The sequence below is a fragment of the Anabrus simplex genome, chromosome 2 (genome assembly GCF_040414725.1).
Source record: "Anabrus simplex isolate iqAnaSimp1 chromosome 2, ASM4041472v1, whole genome shotgun sequence".
Taxonomy (NCBI): domain Eukaryota; kingdom Metazoa; phylum Arthropoda; class Insecta; order Orthoptera; family Tettigoniidae; genus Anabrus; species Anabrus simplex.
Genome location: NC_090266.1, coordinates 1051384288 through 1051403158, shown reverse-complemented (window position 1 = coordinate 1051403158; position 18871 = coordinate 1051384288). Strand labels below are relative to the sequence as shown.

The 18871-nt window shown below is 38.1% G+C and overlaps 1 protein-coding gene across 1 annotated transcript in view; it reads left to right on the top strand.

The window, feature by feature from the left end:
* LOC136863271 (D-beta-hydroxybutyrate dehydrogenase, mitochondrial) overlaps nucleotides 1-18871 on the top strand; it is an 81057-nt gene that overhangs the window by 15843 nt on the left and 46343 nt on the right. Inside the window, exons 3-4 of the mRNA XM_067139655.2 lie at nucleotides 6810-6893; nucleotides 14070-14238. Of these exons, the coding sequence (XP_066995756.2) occupies nucleotides 6810-6893; nucleotides 14070-14238 (253 nt within the window). The remainder of the gene's footprint in view (nucleotides 1-6809; nucleotides 6894-14069; nucleotides 14239-18871) is intronic.

Here is an 18871-nt window from a genome sequence, read left to right as displayed (position 1 = left end):
TTGACCGGGTTCGTTGCCTCTCAAATAGCTCCTCACTTTGACTCATGAGTCTGAGTGAACCCCATTCCAGCCCTCACTCCAGGATTTATTTATAGACATATTCATTTATTTATTTATTTATATATTTATTGATTTATTTATTCTCCGGAAGTTCTGCAGGACCCCTTAAAACCTGGCCCACCTGCATTCCAGGCTTTGCAGGCCCCAACGTTACGCCACTGAGTGTTACTCTTTCTAAAATTCATGAAAGCAACTTATTTGAAAGACCATAGACTTAAGGATAAACAAATTCTGTCCATTCTCAAATGTTACTGCTACTCACTAATCATAACTGAGGTTAAGTTTGTCTTCATTTATCGACAGCTCTCTGTTCCCAACTAAGTTACATATCAGAAAAAATAGGTACTATCATCTTCTCGTGTAAGAATGTTCTCATGTTAGCAATGGGTCCCCATTTTGTTACATCTGTCCAGATACAAGATCTTCTAAGGAGGTATTCACTTTGTCGGCTATCGTTTCTCTCTTCACAGCAACTAAGGGTTGGTGACTACCTCCGAAGATGTTGACGTACTCCTTAGATAATGCATGATGTTGTCTCAGCCTGCGAGCGTAGTATTGTTGGACACTATAGAGCCATTCCAAACTATGAATAAAGAATTCTGGATAGGTTAGGTTGTGTTATTTTGGTTCAAATTATTACACTTGCTTATACCACCATTGCAACATTCCAGATTAAGTATGAATATCGCACATACTGTACCATTTCTTTACCTTCCAAAAGAGTAGTTACTGTACAATCCCAGTTAATGCTACAGGAAGAACAACATAACCACCGAAGTACCAAACCTTACTTAACTAGCAATAAATTAAGCTAGGGTACTTTATCTGTGCTTACAGGTGCTTTTAAGGAACAGTCACAAGCTAGCTTTTGATTTCTCTTCAGCACGAGAAATCCAAACACATACGTGTTATTACACTTCATTGGTTTAATAATGATAATAATAATATACATCATAATCTTCATTATAGACTGTTATGTCTTTCAGAGTTCAGTCTGCAGGACTCTGGGAATTAATTAAATGCCTCCACAATACTCTATTTGCCACTAGCTCTTTGACCTCGTTTAGTTCCATACTGTATCTCTTATCTTTAAATCATTAAAAAAAGAGTCTAACCAACGTCGCCTTGGTCTCCCTATGTTTCGCTTACCCTACATGGCTGAGTACATTATTCTCCTAGGTAATCTACCTCCTCCATTCATAAAGATAATTTCGTCCAGGAGCTGACTTCTTCCTTACCGAATAACGTTGATAACTGCGAGTTCACTGCATTGACATTAATCTGTGTTCAGTTACGTGTATACTCATTAATGAGGTCAATTGAAGTGCTTTCACTGACATGTGTGTTTCATAATCTCTTTATAGTTTAAATTATTACCTGTAAGAAGTGAATGCAATGGTTCAGGTAGGGAAAGGGTTTCTTCTAATTTAATTTTTCCCAGCGAACAAAAATACATTTTAATTTGAATTCCCATTTTATGGCTAAACAATATTGACAAACAATAGGCATAATGCCAATAGAATCTGAAATGTTACATCACAATCCATAATGGAATACCTTTTATTGGATCCTAAACTAGGAATGTTTGCTCATTCAGTTTAAATTACTTCTCTTTTCTTTCTCAGGGTATGATTTTGTTCCTTTCAAGAAATAGGCCAACTGATTGTTTTGCTCAACACACGGTGCTCCTTCTCTCACAGAATTATTTCTGTTGGGATCTGCACAGAGGTGATGATATAATTCAGCAGACGATTACGAGTATATTTCTGGATGAGTGTTAAGTGTGCTTCTCTCGAAAGAGATACAACTCTTATGCTCAACAAATAGCGAAGTCTTCCTTCTACTGTTTGACAATCAAGATCCTCTTCCTTCTTCAGTTTTTTTTTTCTAAATTTGTGGTACAATAACCCATTAAGTGCCTTGACCTGCCAGGACAACTGCTGTCCAGCCAGATGGGCAGCTGGAGGTACAAACAGAGATACTGCAAAATAATCAAGGAACACTTAAAGAAAACAAATTCATACTTTGGATGGTTTAATGCTAATAAAATCAGTTCTTTAATGGTCATTCTAACTGCTAACCATCCTAAGAAATGGACTTTACCTGGTTTAGTGAATGATCTAATCTATTAGCCATTTAAAATTGGAACACCAAAGAGGACGCACTTGACGGACTCCACATGGGGAGAATGCATAGAGCAGAGTAGGACAATGACGTGATTAGCTGTTTAGCTGAATGGTGCAGCATGTGTGTCAATGGCAACACTGATAAACGGTGTATAAGTGGAGCGGAAAGCTGCTGAGAGGAGATAGTGGCCTTTTGTTTCCTTGCCGTTCATGTGCACAGACAAAGTTTGCATGCCACGTCGAAGAAAACAACCACCATACAGTTTTCCAGCTTTGGCTATGGGAGAATCATGGTCTATCACGATTGTGGATTATCCTTCTGAGAAACTGGTTCTTGCATTGGAAGAAATGCAACCACAGTGAAGTGGACATGGGATCTGTGGGTCAAATATCATTGGGCTGAACAATGTGCAGAATGCTAATGGCTCCATCACACCGAGTGCGAAGATAGACATCTTGTAAGCATGGAAATTATGGACCATACAGTCACAGCAAACACTCTCGCTCAGGATTTCGGGGCAGCAATCTGTGTCCACATTTAGAGTTTGTTGCTATCTGCAGCAAAGGGGCATCATGTCCAGAAGACCCATTACTGTAGCTATCACTGCCTGCTCAGTCTGCTCACCACAGGCAACTGCTGCTTCATTGATACATGGAATATCGGGCCTAGAGGGATGAGTGTCATGCCATGCTATCGTTTTCTCTGATAAATCTTGCTTACGCTTGCAGCACCACAATGGTCGTATCCATGTCTGGTAGCACCGTGGTGCAGACCTGGCTAAGTCCTGTATTATACATGTCATACCAGCTTGGCACCTGAGTTATGGTATGGGGTGCCATCAGATTCCAGTCCCACTTGCACCGAGTCTGCATCGCGAGATCACTAACCTTTAACCGTTATTACATTGTGGACGTGTTGAAACCTGTTATTGTCTTCCATCTTCAGCATCAGCCTGGGACCCTGTACTAGAAGGATAATGAGTGCCTGTATGTGGCATACACCATCCAATGGTTTCTGCATGAAACATTGCTTCCTTGGCCTGTGCATTCATAGGGTCTCTCATTCATAAAAAATTAGTAGCCCATAGTCGGATGACAACTGGCTTGCCACAAGCCCACAATGCATGAACTTTGGGCACACGTTGAAGCAACACCAGTGGAGACACCCTAAACAGACATCCAGACTCTCTTCCTCTCAATGCTGCGTCGTGTAGCAGCGGTTATTAACATCCATGATTAGGCCCCACAGTACTGATCTCCCAATCTTCTGTACGCCATACCAAACTTCAAGTGTAATCATGCCTCCTATGTATGATGGGCATTATGTTCAATAAATCTGATTTTGATGGCTCATGTTCTTCCTGGTGCAGCAATTTTAATGGCAAACAGTGCATGAGGTATAAGAGAAAACATGGTACATCCATGTCCTGATACAGACACAAAGTTCTAATATTTGACCTCATGAGCAGGTTTGATTATTGCCCTTCTTCAACATAAAAGGAGTCTGTCTGACAGATATACTCATAATTCCAAGAATAATAGCTATAGTTAATACAATATAATCAGATAGTGAAGTGCTTTGGAAATATTACCCCATGAAATTCATAAAATTTTATTCAATTAAACCATAAAACTGAAAAGAAAAAAAATGGCATGTGGCTTTTAGTGCCAGGAGTGTCCAAGGACAAGTTCGGCTCGCCAGATGCAGGTCTTTTGATTTGACTCCCGTAGGCGACCTGCGTATAGTGATGAGGATGAAATGATGATAAAGACAACACATACACCCAGCCCCAGTGTCAGCAGAATTAACCAATTATGGTTAAAATGCCTAACCCTGCCAGGAATCGAACCCAGGACCCCTGTGACCAAAGGCCAGCACGCTAACCATTTAGCCATGGAGCCGGACACCATAAAACTGAAGTATCATCTGATTTAAAATACTCTGCCTGCCTTCTATAAATTGTAAAACAGTTCATTATCACCTACAAGCTGGCTCAGGATTTTAAGAATCAAGGCAAAATGAATCAAATCAAACTGTACCACTGTTTTTGCCTTCTCTTACTCTGCTTCACCGAAGCAATTGCTGACCTTTGCATATGACAGACATTCTAGCATCATGAATCCCTAAAGCACTGTTGTCAAAAGAGAATGAAAGACAAATAGCGAAGCATATAAAGACAGGAACATAGTTTAGAATAAACACAATTGCAGGACAGTGTGGGAAAAGGGTGGAACAGAAAGAAGAGACAAGGAAAAAACATGCAAACACAAAAAAAATATCGTGTCAGTGTTTTCCAGGCTTGTAGGCTATGGTCCAGGAGCATGTGATGGTCCCGACATTTCACCGAAGACTGTGTTCAGCATTATCAAGGGTTTCAAGTGACTTCGATAGCAACGAAGCTCACTCCATTCCACTGTGAGCTTTTCATGCTTAATACTTCAACTCAACATGATCTCTACTTTTTAAAAAATTAAGTACAGTGTACTCTAAAATGATGTAACCATCCAGTGCTGCCTTTGAAGTCAGTAACACTTAAAGACAACACGACAGATCTAGCTCACTCCATTTCACTGTGAGCTTCGCTGCTATTGAAGTCGGTCGGAACCCTTGATAATGATAAAGATGTTGATTCCCATAGGAAACCTGAAATATTTGTTCCAAATGAGTAAATTTATAATAACAATATAGTTGGTCCGTTAAAATTTGTAATGTCCGATAACAGACCGACTATATTGGTATTATAAATTTACTCATTCGGAACAAATATTTCAGTTTCCCTATGGGAATCAACATCTTTATCATCTGAAGGCCAGGCAGGCTTCAATTTTTGAAAATGAGACAAAGTCTTTCATAGTGCATTGGCACTGCCGGTGGCTCCAAGTAGTTTACACAGTAGCCTCCACAGGATGCACTAGCCATGCATCTTTGTAGGTGTGCTATTTACCAACTGATGAGCCCAACTTAGCACACTAGAGCGAAACGCTGGCAACCAGGAATGAGTTAACTGGAAAATTTGTAATGTCCAATAATGGACTAACTATATTGGTACCCTTGATAATGCCGAACGCAGTCTTCGGTGAAACATCGGGGCCATCACATGTTCCTGGACCATGGCCTACAAGCCTGGAAAACACTGACACAATTTGTAATGCTGGCCATGAAAGCCTCAACTGCTATCTGTACAAAAAAAAGTTCAATCTCCACATCTTGATCACTGCTATCTTCATATAGATGGCAGGGGCAGCTCATGGGTTCACATGGTGGAAGACCAGAGGAACTGCACATATTAATACCATGAAATCAGAATTCAGATTGATGCTAATAACCTACAGGCATGGCAACCTACACTACATTTTTTAACACTTATACTTCAACTCAACATGATCTCTACTTCAAGAAAAAAAAAAGTACAGTGTACTCTAATATGATGTAACCATCTAGTGCTGCCTTCGAAGTCAGTAACACTCAAAGATAACACGACAGATCTAGCTTGAGCGTACAGCACTCGCCCATTAACTTCCACATTTTATTTTATGGGTAACCACAAACCAGACATAACAGCTTTGTCAGTTTCTTTATAGTCTCTGGCTCTCATTCTTTTTCATTGTGCATCGACGCATCAGATTCAACATTCTCCTCTGTTTTACTTTGGTCCTTAAAAAATGACAAAATTGTAGATGCAATGATGGAATATATCTTTCCAATATCAGATTTCTTGTGACCTTTGTCTATTTCTTTTAAAATAATTTCTCTTTTAAAGAGAACCATTGAATTAGCTGATATATTTGACCTAACGATAAAAATTGTACTGTATGTAGAGAACGTACTCTCCACACACAGAAATTAGCAATGGAGGGCCTACAATTCAGATGTTCATGGTACACGAGCATTCTAATCCTTGTTAACTGTACATGAAATGACTGTCAACAAACCAGTTTTACATTATAGGATCGGTTATTGTGGTCTTTAAAAACGTAATGACAAAACAGTTTCACTAACTGTGCAAGCCAACGAGAAATACCCACACCTGGAAATACAGTACTGTACATTTACACTTAGTTAAGGTAATTCCATGCTGGAACTCTCCATGGAACCCCATCAGCAATAAAAGATTAACAGTAGACTGTAGATGATATCAGAGATAACAGGAGATTTTGAAAATGGTGCAATTGCTGAGACATTCTATGCTTATTTCTTGCCTCACATATCTCCACATTCCTTGTAGGAAAGCGCAATGTTGCTTTCAGACAGTAGCTTTGTCTATATGCAGCTTGTGCTACACAATACACAGCAAGTGGAGCTATGCATACAATATAAATTTGTTCAACTGGTCATAAGTTGATGAAGGGACATTTATTTTTTTATGTTCTAATTAAATTTTTGTACTACCGGCATTTGCCTTATGGAACTGTAGATGGGGATTACAAATTTTTCTGTTCAACTGGTATTCATTGTATCGACATTTGACTGTAAACCACAGTGTTATTAAAACCTATCATAAGCTATTATGAACCTATAGAACTTTTGGGGTCTTAGTGAAATGTATCTCTAATACATCATTGCATATAATATTTGTTGGGAGTTATATTGCTTTTACTATCAACATTCTTTTATTTATACAGGTACCTGTCAAGGACAAGGCTGTACTAATAACAGGGTGTGATTCTGGATTTGGATACGAACTGGCCCTACGGTTGGAAAAGCTTGTGAGTAACAAACCACTCATTTTTTAAATACGAGTAAATTTTCATGCAGTCTTCAAGATGAGGCTGTGACAACTTAGCTAAATTAATATACGAGGTTTGTTCAAAAAAGTAATAAACTCTGAAAATACCATGCAAATGCAAAATACAAGTGGTTTCTGGTAAGTGGTGCTGTATAGTGCTATCCATCCTAAGTAACTAGCCTATGCACATCTGAAACAATTAGTTATCAGTTGTCACTTAGCAGCTCCTGGTTTGCAAGTGCGTTAGTTATGTGTTGCGATTGTCGAGATGTCTGCATATTATGAGCAGCATATCATCATTCTCTTCTGCTTCAAAAACATTTATAGAGACATATCAAATGATGGTGATTCACCTAAACTGAAGAAAGTGTGACAGGTTAGGTCGAACATGAAAGTGCTGGTAACAGTCTTTTTTTTTTTTTTTTTCGGTAGTGTTTTGCACTATGAATTCCTACCTGCGGGGGAAAAACAGTGAACCACTATTTTTATATTGAAGTCTTGAGACATTTCATAGAAAAAGACCAGACTTGAGAAGAAACAACTCCTGGTGCCTCCACCAAGACAAAGTGCCAGCTCATACATCGCTGTTGATTCATTAATTTTTTACGCAGACGAAGATAACTCTGCTACTCACCTGAACTAGCTCTGGCAGAATTTCTTTTATGCCTCAAACTTAAATTCACTCTGAAAGCATAAATGACTGTAAACAGCTTAGTTTAGTTTAGTTTAGTAATGTTTTATTTTACCTGGCAAGATTAAGGCCTTCAGGCCTTCTCTTCCATCTAACCAGGAACTGAAATATACATATATTGCATTGTATTACTTACAATAACTAGATCTAATACAAATTAAATTAATAATAATACAAGAATGGTGAGATTACATTAAGATGAAATGAATTAAGATTAAATTAATAAATTAAGATTAAATTAAGATTAAATAAATCAGATATAAAAAGGGATAAATTCTTAAAACTAATATCCTACATGTAAAAAAAAAAAAAAAAAAAAAAAGGCAATACATAAAATTTGATTTTAAAGACAAATCGGATAAGAATTTTAGACTCTCTACCAGGACATCCATAACATAACATCCATAACATAGCTTTAGCTAGACTTCAAATGTGTATCGGAGTGGGCAACTGAAAATAAACTGTACTTAAATGCAGAAAAACATATTTTGATATCATTCACCAGAAGGAAAACTTCCTCCACTACACTTACATGCTAGGCAACAGTGATTTATGATCATTTTGCGAGATGAAAGACCTCGGAGTTTTATTCGACCACAAGCTTACTTTCAATTCACATATACTGAAAGTGGTAACTGCATCATATAAGACCCTAGGATTCATTATCAGGAATATAAAACCCTTCAGAAACACATGAACTTGCATTAATCTGTTCAGTACCATAGTAAGACCAAAAATAGTAAGACCAAAAATAGTAAGACCAAAAATAGAATATGCCAACATCATTTGGAGCCCTAGGTGTCAATCACATGTCTGTCAGATTGAAAAATTACAATACTTACAATATACTTACAATATACAAAATGGCTACTATCCATGTATGTTACCCTATAGTGATATCCTTTTAAATTTCAGAGTGAATAGTTCAGAAGTTCGCAGACGGAAGGATGCAGTAAAATTTATTTTTAAAATTGTAAACTATGCTATTGATAATCCAGAATTACTGTCTCTCTTACCTCACTTCATTTAAAGAAATAGCGTAACTTTATTTTAAAAAATCCCAGACATATGCCCATAACTCGCCAGTGAACAACTCTGTAATGTCTTCAGCAGTACCATTCAGAAAAATAACAGCTTTGACTTCAGTCTGCCGATGCGCGAGTTTCTAACTGAACTTCACTGCTCAATTGTATGAAGTCATAAGAAAAGGAAGTCTAAGAACTATGTATTGTAAGGTGAAGTTCTATAATATTATCCTTCTACGTGAATTGCTTCATTTCTTTTGTCATTTTACTTTGTCATGTGTTTTTTCACTATATTAATATAAGGCTATTTAGTTTTTAAAAAATACTTTGAAAGCTTATATTTATATTATAGAAGATTAGTTAGATAAAATTAGAACATAGTTTAGATATAAGTACTGCCATGTTAATTGTAGTTATACCATGTAGTCGCCACTGTAATTGGGACACTAAATCCTGTAATGTTCAATAAATAAATAAAAGTCCAATATTACTGTTTTATTTTCTAGAAATTTAACCACCTATTCAATCACTCTTTTGTCTAGTCTAGCCATTTTCATCAGTAGCCTCCCATGACCTACCCTATCAAAAGCATTGGATAGTTCAATGGTGATACAGTCCATTTGATTTGAACCCAATATCTGATATCTTTCTGGAGTCCTGCAAGTTGAGCCTCACTGCAATAACCTTTCCCAAACCTGAACTGCCTTGTGTCCAAGCAGTTAATAATTTTGCAAACATGTCTAATATAATCAAAAGGAATGCTTTCCCAGAACTTACATGCAACTTATGTCAAGCTGACTGGCCTGTAATTATCCCCTTTATCACGATTTTCTTTGTCCACTATACCAACTCTCCATTCATATGGTATAGCTCCTTCATGCAAACAGTAATCAAATAAATACTTCAGATATGATACTATATCCTAACCCATTGCCTTTAGTGTATTTCCAGAAACCTTATGAATTCGAGCTGCTTTTCTAGCTTTCAATTTTTGTATTATTTTGAAAATATCTTTACTGTCATAGGTAAATCTTTGTACTTCACTAGTACAGTACTAGTCTCCTCCTCCACTTGGACATTATCCTTACATCCAACTATCTTGACATATTGCTGACTAAGTACTTCTGTCTTCCGTGAATCCTCACATATACAATCCCCTTGGTCATTTATGCTTCCTGGAAAGTTCTTCCTGGAACCTGTTTCGGCCATACATACCCTTCCATTTTTCTTTGATATGATTGCCAATTATGCTCACCACCATGTTATTTATAGCTGACTTTTTTGCTAAATAATATTTTGTTGTAAGTTCCCTCAGTCCCTCTTTATTTCCACAACCATATCTAACTCTATTTCTTTCTAATCTGCATATCCTTCTTAAACTCTTTATTCCTCTGTTATAATATAATATTACGGCATAGGTGGTTAGTTGTTCCCCTTCTGATCTCAAGATAGTGGGTCAGGTGCTGCCAAAGAACTCCTATGGGACAAAATTCACAGGTTTAATTATTTTAAGACAGTTAGAATGTATTATTATTATTATTATTATTATTATTATTATTATTATTATTATTATTATTATTATTATTATTATTATTATACATACATTACATACATTATCATTATAAACAGTTATGCCTTTCAGCGTTCAGTCTGCAAGCCTCTGAGAATTTACTAAACGTCGCCACAATCCTCGATTTGCAACTAGTGTTGTGGCCTCATTTAGTTCTATACCTCTTATCTTTAAATCGTTAGAAACCGAGTCTAACCATCGTCGTCTAGGTCTCCATCTACTTCTCTTACCCTCCATTACAGAGTCCATTATTCTCCTAGGTAACCTATCCTCCTCCATTCGCCTCACATGACCCCACCACCGAAGCCGGTTTATGCGTACAGCTTCATCCATCGAGTTCATTCCTAAATAAGCCTTTATCTCCTCATTCCAACTACCCTCCTGCCATTGTTCCCACCTGTCTGTACCAGCAATCATTCTTGCTAGTTTCATGTCTGTTACTTCTAACTTATGAATAAGATATCCTGAGTCCACACAGCTTTCGCTCCCGTAAAGCAAAGTTGGTCTGAAAACAGACCGATGTAAAGATAGTTTCGTCTGGGAGCTGACTTCCTTCTTACAGAATACTGCTGATGGCAACTGCGAGCTCACTGCATTAGCTTTACTACACCTTGATTCAATCTCACTTACTATATTACCATCCTGGGAGAACACACAACCTAAATACTTGAAATTATCGACCTGTTCTAGCTTTGTATCACCAATCTGACATTCGATGCTGTTGAAGTTCTTACCTACTGACATCAATTTACTCTTCGAGAGGCTAATTTTCATACCATACTCATTGCACCTATTTTCAAGTTCCAAGATATTAGACTGCAGGCTTTCGGCACAGTCTGCCATTAAGACCAAGTCGTCAGCATAGGCCAAACAGCTTACAACATTTCCACCTAACTGAATCCCTCCCTGCCATTTTATACCTTTCAGAAGATGATCCATGTAAACTACGAACAGCAAAGGTGAAAGATTACAGCCTTGTCTAACTCCTGTAAGTAACCTGAACCAAGAACTCATTCTACCATCAATTCTCACTGAAGCCCAATTGTCAACATAAATGCCTTTGATTGATTTTAATAATCTACCTTTAATTCCATAGTCCCCCAGTATGGCGAACATCTTTTCCCTCGGTACCCTGTCATATGCTTTCTCTAGATCTACGAAACATAAACACAACTGCCTATTCCTCTCGTAGCATTTTTCAAATACCTGGCGCATACTGAAAATCTGATCCTGACAGCCTCTCTGTGGTCTGAAACCACACTGGTTTTCATCCAACTTCCTCTCAACGACTGATCGCACCCTCCCTTCCAAGATGCCAGTGAATACTTTGCCTGGTATACTAATCAATGAGATACCTCGATAGCTGTTGCAATCCTTCCTGTCCTTTGCTTATAGATAGGTGCAATTACTGCTTGTGTCCAATCTGAAGGTACCTTACCAACACTCCACGCTAATTTTACTACTCTATGAAGCCATTTCATCCCTGCCTTCCCACTATACTTCACCATTTCAGGTGTAATTTCATCTATTCCTGCTGCCTTATGACAATGGAGTTTATTTACTATCCTTTCCACTTCCTCAAGCATAATTTCACCAATATCATTTTCCTCCTCCCCATGAGCTTGGCTGTTTGCAACACCACCATGATGATTTCCTTTTACATTGAGAAAATGTTCAAAATATTCCCTCCACCTCTCCAGTGATTCCCTGGGATCTACTATGAGTTCACCTGAATTACTGAAAACACTGTTCATTTTCTTTTTCCCTCCCTTCCTAAGATTCTTTATTACTGTCCAGAAAGGTTTCCCTGCTGCTTGACCTAGCCTTTCCAGGTTATTACCAAAATCTTCCCACGACTTCTTTTTGGATTCAACAACTATTTGTTTCGCTCTGTTTCTTTCATCTACGTACAAAGCCCTGTCTGCCTCGGCCCTTGTTTGGAGCCATTTCTGATAAGCCTTCTTTTTACATTTACAGGCTGCTCTCACTTCATCATTCCACCAAGATGTTCGCCTTTTCCCATCTTTACACACAGTTGTTCCTAGGCATTTCCTTGCTGTTTCTACTACAGCATCCCTGTATGCCACCCATTCACTTTCTATATCCTGAACCTGCTTACTGTCTACTGTTCGAAACTTCTCACTAATCATATCCATGTACTTCTGTCTAATTTCCTCGTCCTGGAGATTTTCTACCCTTATTCGTTTGCAGACAGATTTCACTTTCTCTACCCTAGGCCTAGAGATACTTAGTTCACTACAGATCAGATAGTGGTCTGTATCATCGAAAAATCCACGAAAAACTCGTACATTCCTAACAGATTTCCTGAATTTAAAGTCTGTTAAGATATAGTCTATTATGGATCTGGTACCCCTAGCCTCCCACGTGTAGCGATGAATAGCCTTATGCTTGAAGAATGTATTCGTAACAGCTAAACCCATACTAGAACAGAAGTCCAGCAAACGCTTCCCATTCCCATTAGCTTCCATATCTTCCCCACATTTACCAATCACCCTTTCGTATCCTTCAGTTCTATTCCCAACTCTCGCATTGAAATCGCCCATTAGCACTATTCTATCCTTGCTGTTGACCCTGACCACGATGTCACTCAATGCTTCATAAAACTTGTCAACTTCATCCTCATCTGCACCCTCACATGGTATAATAATTTCGTGTGGCTATTTCTAGCCGAGTGCAGCCCTTGTAAGGCAGACCCTCCGATGAGGGTGGGCGGCATCTGCCATGTGTTGGTAACTGCGTGTTATTGTGGTGGAGGATAGTGTTATGTGTGGTGTGTGAGTTGCAGGGATGTTGGGAACAGCACAAACACCCAGCCCCCGGGCCATTGGAATTAACCAATGAAAGTTATAATCCCCGACCCGGCCGGGAATCGAACCCGGGACCCTCTGAACCGAAGGCCAGTACGCTGACCATTCAGCCAACGAGTCGGACACCCTCACATGGTGAATACACGGACACAATTCTTGTCCTAATTCCTCCCACTGACAAATCTACCTACATCATTAGCTCATTTACGTGCCTAACAGAAACTATGTATCATGCAATGGTATTCCTGATAAAGAGCCCTACCCCAGACTCTGCCCTTCCCTTTCTAACACCCGTCAAGTACACTTTATAATCTCCTATCTCTTCCTCATTATCTCCCCTTACCCGGATATCACTTACTCCTAGCACATCCACATGCATCCTCTTTGCTGACTCAGCCAGGTCTACCTTCTTTCTTCCATTAGCCCCATTAATATTGATAGCTCCCCATCGAATTCCATTTTGTTCGCCAAGTTGTTTCCAAGGAGTCCCTCGCCTGTCAAATGGGAGTGGGACTCCATTACTCCCATAGGTCCGAGGCTTGCTTAAAGTGTTCTGAGCTCGGTAAATTCATGAAGCAGGATGCTACCCTACTTGCACACAGTCCAAGTGAGGATCTCTCCTCTAACGGGTTATGGACCACCGGTGAAGTGTATAGTCCTAGCCGCCTGAGCACAAGGAGGGCCACGACTCAGAATATGTCCGAGATGCCCACTCCCATTCCATAGCAACTGGTATCCCGACTCTCAGGACCACTGACTAGGCCACTCAGCCGTTGCCCATGGTTCACGAACTAGGACGTGACTACAGTAACCCACAAACATGAATTATTATTATTATTATTATTATTATTATTATTATTATTATTATTATTATTATTATTATTATTATTATTATTATTATTATTATTATTATTATTACTACAGAGGCTTTAAAACAAAGAAAATCTTTCATTTACCAACAAAATAAAATTACACATGTCCTATCCTTTCAGATGAACAAAGTTTTTCACAGCATGTGGACTGTTGAACTTTACTTTTTAAGGGATTTGTGGTGTTTGCCGGCTGTCTGTTGGCAAATAAGGGTGGAGCTGGTGCTCAGCAGCTAAAGGACGCTAGAAGAAGAAATATACATGTAGTACAACTTGATGTATCTTCAGATGAAGAAATACGCATTGCTGTTGAGTATGTAAAGAAGCATTTACCATCAAATGGTAAGTGGCAAATAAGGAAAATGTAATGCATGAATAATTATTATAGAATAAATTCTTGATGTGAATCAATATCTGAAAGGCAGCATTCAGCATTAACAGGTATAGCAAATATAACATAGAGACTATGACTTGGATTATAAATTATATGTTTATTGGCAATTAGGCATTTACTCATTATAGACAAAACAAACATACAATTTCAAAATATGCACTCTCTAAAGGTAACATCAATGAACTGAAATAGTAACACCTAGAAAAATGTTAAAGAAATAAAAGAAGGCAGAAAGACTGATAAAATAAGGGCCTGTTCCACGAACGAGCTTTGCAACTTTTCACTTTTCACTTTGCACTTCTCAGTTCAGATTTTGTTCCACCATCACTTTACAGATGTCTTGCAATGTGAAAAGTGAAAAGTTAGAAATCTTGCAAAGAGCCGATTCCCTTTTCAGCTGTTAATTAACAAGTAGCTACACAACTTTCTTGGCGTATAATTCATTTAGTGTTACAAACATGTTACGATGAGAGTTTTTATTATCATCAAGTGAAGATAGTGATCAAGAATCCAACATGAGAATGTACAAAGACAGTATTAATTTTCATAACCTAACTTCGACGGAATTTCACGAGTGTTTTCGTGTTACCCCAATACAAGTGGACTATAATCTTTAAATGGTTGGTCATTTATTGAAACCTGCAGCAATAAGAACTCAATCCCTTTTGGAAAAAGAACAGATTCTTATATGCTTACATTGGTGAGGAAATTCTGCCCAGCTGCAAGGTGTAGCAGCAATGATGGGACATCAAAATCAACTATTTGCAGAACTGTTACTAAAGCCGTAGATGCTATCTTAAATGTAACATTTCCTAACATATTATGTTGGGCTGATAATCCACATAATATAGCAAAATAATCTCCAATGAAAGGTGGCTTTCCGTCTGTGTGTGGATGTGTTGACGGTATTCTCGTTAATTTTTATGCTCCTACTGAGCACGAAGAGGTTTATGTTGATAGACATGGGCATCATTCTCTCAATATTATTTTTAAAGTTGCCAAAAAGGATGTCCCGTTTCTTCTTGACAACTGCTAGCACAGCCAGCTTCTTGTAATTATCCTTCTTTCCCATTATCAAAAATCAAAACTTTAAAACTACTGGTAACACAATTATATCATCTTCACCATAAAAAATAAAACATTGAAATCATGGAGTATTACCCAAAGACTTTTCACTTTGTGAAGAAATTGAAAAGTAATACCTAGATAATGGTGGAACAGAAAGACTTTGCACTTTGCAATAATTGAAAAGTGCAAAGTTTAAAGTTGAAAAGTTGCAAAGTTCGTTTGTGGAGCTGACCCTTGGTTAGAATTTAAGACGTGGTCATCCCATAATGAGTATGCAGTTTTGTATGTATAGTATAACCATCACTCTGTTGTATTAACCGCAAGTACTCTTGCTGATGTCACTGTTTTCAAATTGTTACTTGCCAAGGTTAAGTCACAAATTATTCACAGCATCAATTACATGTACCATTCCATCATTTGTTTACCCTACAAGCTTTTTACAAATATTAATAATTTTAGTAGTTTCTCTGACTTCCTCATTTCTTGCTTATGATTTTAACAATTGTGAGATATTCAGAATCTCTTCTAATTTATTTCTCTTTTCTCTTTCTAAGTCATCATCATAATCATCATCATCAATGTCCCATTCCAGTCGCCCGGGTGTGGTTAACAAGCCTCCTCCACTCCTTTCTGTCCTTCCACTTTTCCTGCTCCATTAATTCCGCCACATCCAATCCAGCTTCTCTAATTTCCTTCCAAATCTGATCCCTTCACCTTTTTCTCGGTCTTCCAAACTGGTGTCTTTCCCTTAACCCTTCTTTCCAATTCCCTTCTGTTTCTAAGTACCGACACCTTACCCTTAATGCCCTTGTACTTTCACAATGTCTAAACAAATATGCATTTCCTATCTCTTGATTACAAAATGAATATATATTTTCATATGCATTTCCTATCTCTTGATTACATAATGAATATATATTTTCTTTCTCAACTTCTTTAAATGCCTTATTTTTATAAACTCCCATCAGCTGCCTTGTTCCCTATTTGTCAATTTAACACTTTTTATTTTCATGCCTGGATACATATTCAGAATTCTTCCAGAGTTCTCCTGTTTCTACCTTCTGCTCTCAGCATTTGTTTTTCTGCTTTATATTACCTGCTCACTACCTTCCTGATACCTCATTTGGTCCCGTGGGCTACATCTAGATTTTTTCTTCTTGCTCCTCCACCTCCTCCTCCTCCTCCTCTTTTTAACCTACACCAACATTTCATTATTTTCATAAATATGTCCATCTTTATACTAATAACTGTAAAGTGTAATCTTACACCACTATTAGCTGCATAACTTGTTAAATCTGTAATAATTTTAATAAATCTACTAGTAAGTGAATCAAACATTGCAATTTCTTTCCCTGTAACCCGTGTAAAATTTTATACTTGATTACAGCATTAAATACTTTTTTTGCATCCAAAAATAAATATTAGGCATTCTGTTATCTATGATTCTTACAATAGCTAGTGCTGTTACATCAGTAATTTTTTCCCTCTTGATGTGTTCAGCCCATTTTCTATTTCCTGACATCATAATCCCTAAATATTCTATACTTTTTAAAAGTATTCATATATACTCTTTTGAGATAAAATTCTTCAACTTTCTTCTCTTCTATCAATTTTTTGATACCTATTTTCCAAACCTTACAATCCTCCCCACTGAAGTACTCCCGAAATTCTGCTCGCCAACAATATTTAGGTATTTTCCTCTACTTTAAGCTGTTGAATACCATCTTCCCTACTCTTATATCCTGGCTCACTATTTTTATAGTTATTGGCACATGATCTGCCTCGACCCAATCCCTGATTGATATCTCTTTAACAACTTACAGACTATCCCTAGAACATACACTAGTGTCCAGAAGTTAAGCATAATCACTAAACGAGGCCATACTGCCTGAATGTCAGACGGATTGCTGAACAAACGGAAGTTGACTCACACACCATATGTCACACAACTTGTCCAAAAAAACAGTGTCAGAAAGGTTTTAATAGCTAAGGTACACCTTTCACAACAACTAACAAAACTTGGCAATGTCTTCCACAAAAAAATATGCTGTTAATAAGGTGTATGGTTACCCCTAATGGCCAAACATGCTTTGCAGCGATATGGCATGCTCTCTATCAGATGGTCCAAGAGCTCTTGTGGCAGTCGATCCCATTCCTCCGACAGGGCAATGCGAAGGTCTTGGAGGGTCCTTGGTGGAGGCTGACGGGATGCAATTCGCCTCCCCAATGCATCCCAGGCATGTTCTGTAGGATTCAGATCCGCAGACCTCACTGACCAGTCCACGCGATGAATGTCTTCCCTTGCCAGAAATTCATACACCAGAGCAGCGCAATGCGGTTGAGTATTGTCATCCATTAAGAGGAAGTCTGCACCAACTGCGCCTCTGAAGAGTCGAACATGTGGTCTCAGTACCTCATACCTGTATCTCCGAGCATTAACAGTGTTCCTCGGATCACCCATGAAGATGTGCAGGTCCGTACGGCCATTCAACATGATGCCACCCCACACCACTATGCCACCACCACTATACTGGTCCTGTTACATGATGTTCCTGTGGTTGTATCGGCTACCTGGTTCTCTCCAGATTAATGTGCGACGGGAATCGTTCTCCAAACTGAAGCGGGATTCATCTGTGAAGAGCACAAGCCTCCATTCATTCATGATCCAGTTTCGATGTTGACGGCTCCGCAGTAAATGTCTCTGTGCTGGAGTGAGCCGGACGCACACTGCTGGATGTCGGGCAAACAGCCCTGCTTTTCTGAGCTGTTCTGCCGAGAAACAGCAACCCCTGAGATGGCTGCAAGTTCCGCCGACAATTGTCTTGCAAAAACTGTATATAGGATAATATCTTTTGTTTATTTCCACCTATTCAATACATTACAAGATGTTGGTATTTATGTTAAAACATTTTTCAGATGAGACATGTTTCACCTCCTACTGTGAGGCATCTTCAGTCATTATCAAAAAACCTTATTATTTTACCAGGCATCTGGTTAAAGATATTCTAAAATGTGTTTGATGATTATAAGAGAGATAAGATTTACATTTGTTATAAACATGTTCATGAAGTACCGTAACTAAAAATCTAATATAGTGATAAAAACATATGTAGTTCTTTGTTGAATAGGACTTCGTTCAATTGTACTATAGTAAAAAAGGTGGCTTGAGGCCGTAGTCATTAATAGATGTCTAATACATAGTGGAAGGCATAAAATATCAGTTCTATGAGAATATACATTACATTCAAATGATACTAAAAACTGGTAGATTCATAGGTAGTACATATAAAATGTTCAATGAAATAACTAAAGATCTAATATAGTGACAAAGACATATGTAGTTCTTTGTTGAATAGAACGTCGTATGATTGTACGGCTTAAAGCCGTAGTCATTAATAGATGTCTAATACATAGTGGAAGGCATATGAAATCAGTTCACTATGTATTAGACATCTATTAATGACTACGGCTCTAAGCCGTACAATCATACGACGTTCTATTCAACAAAGAACT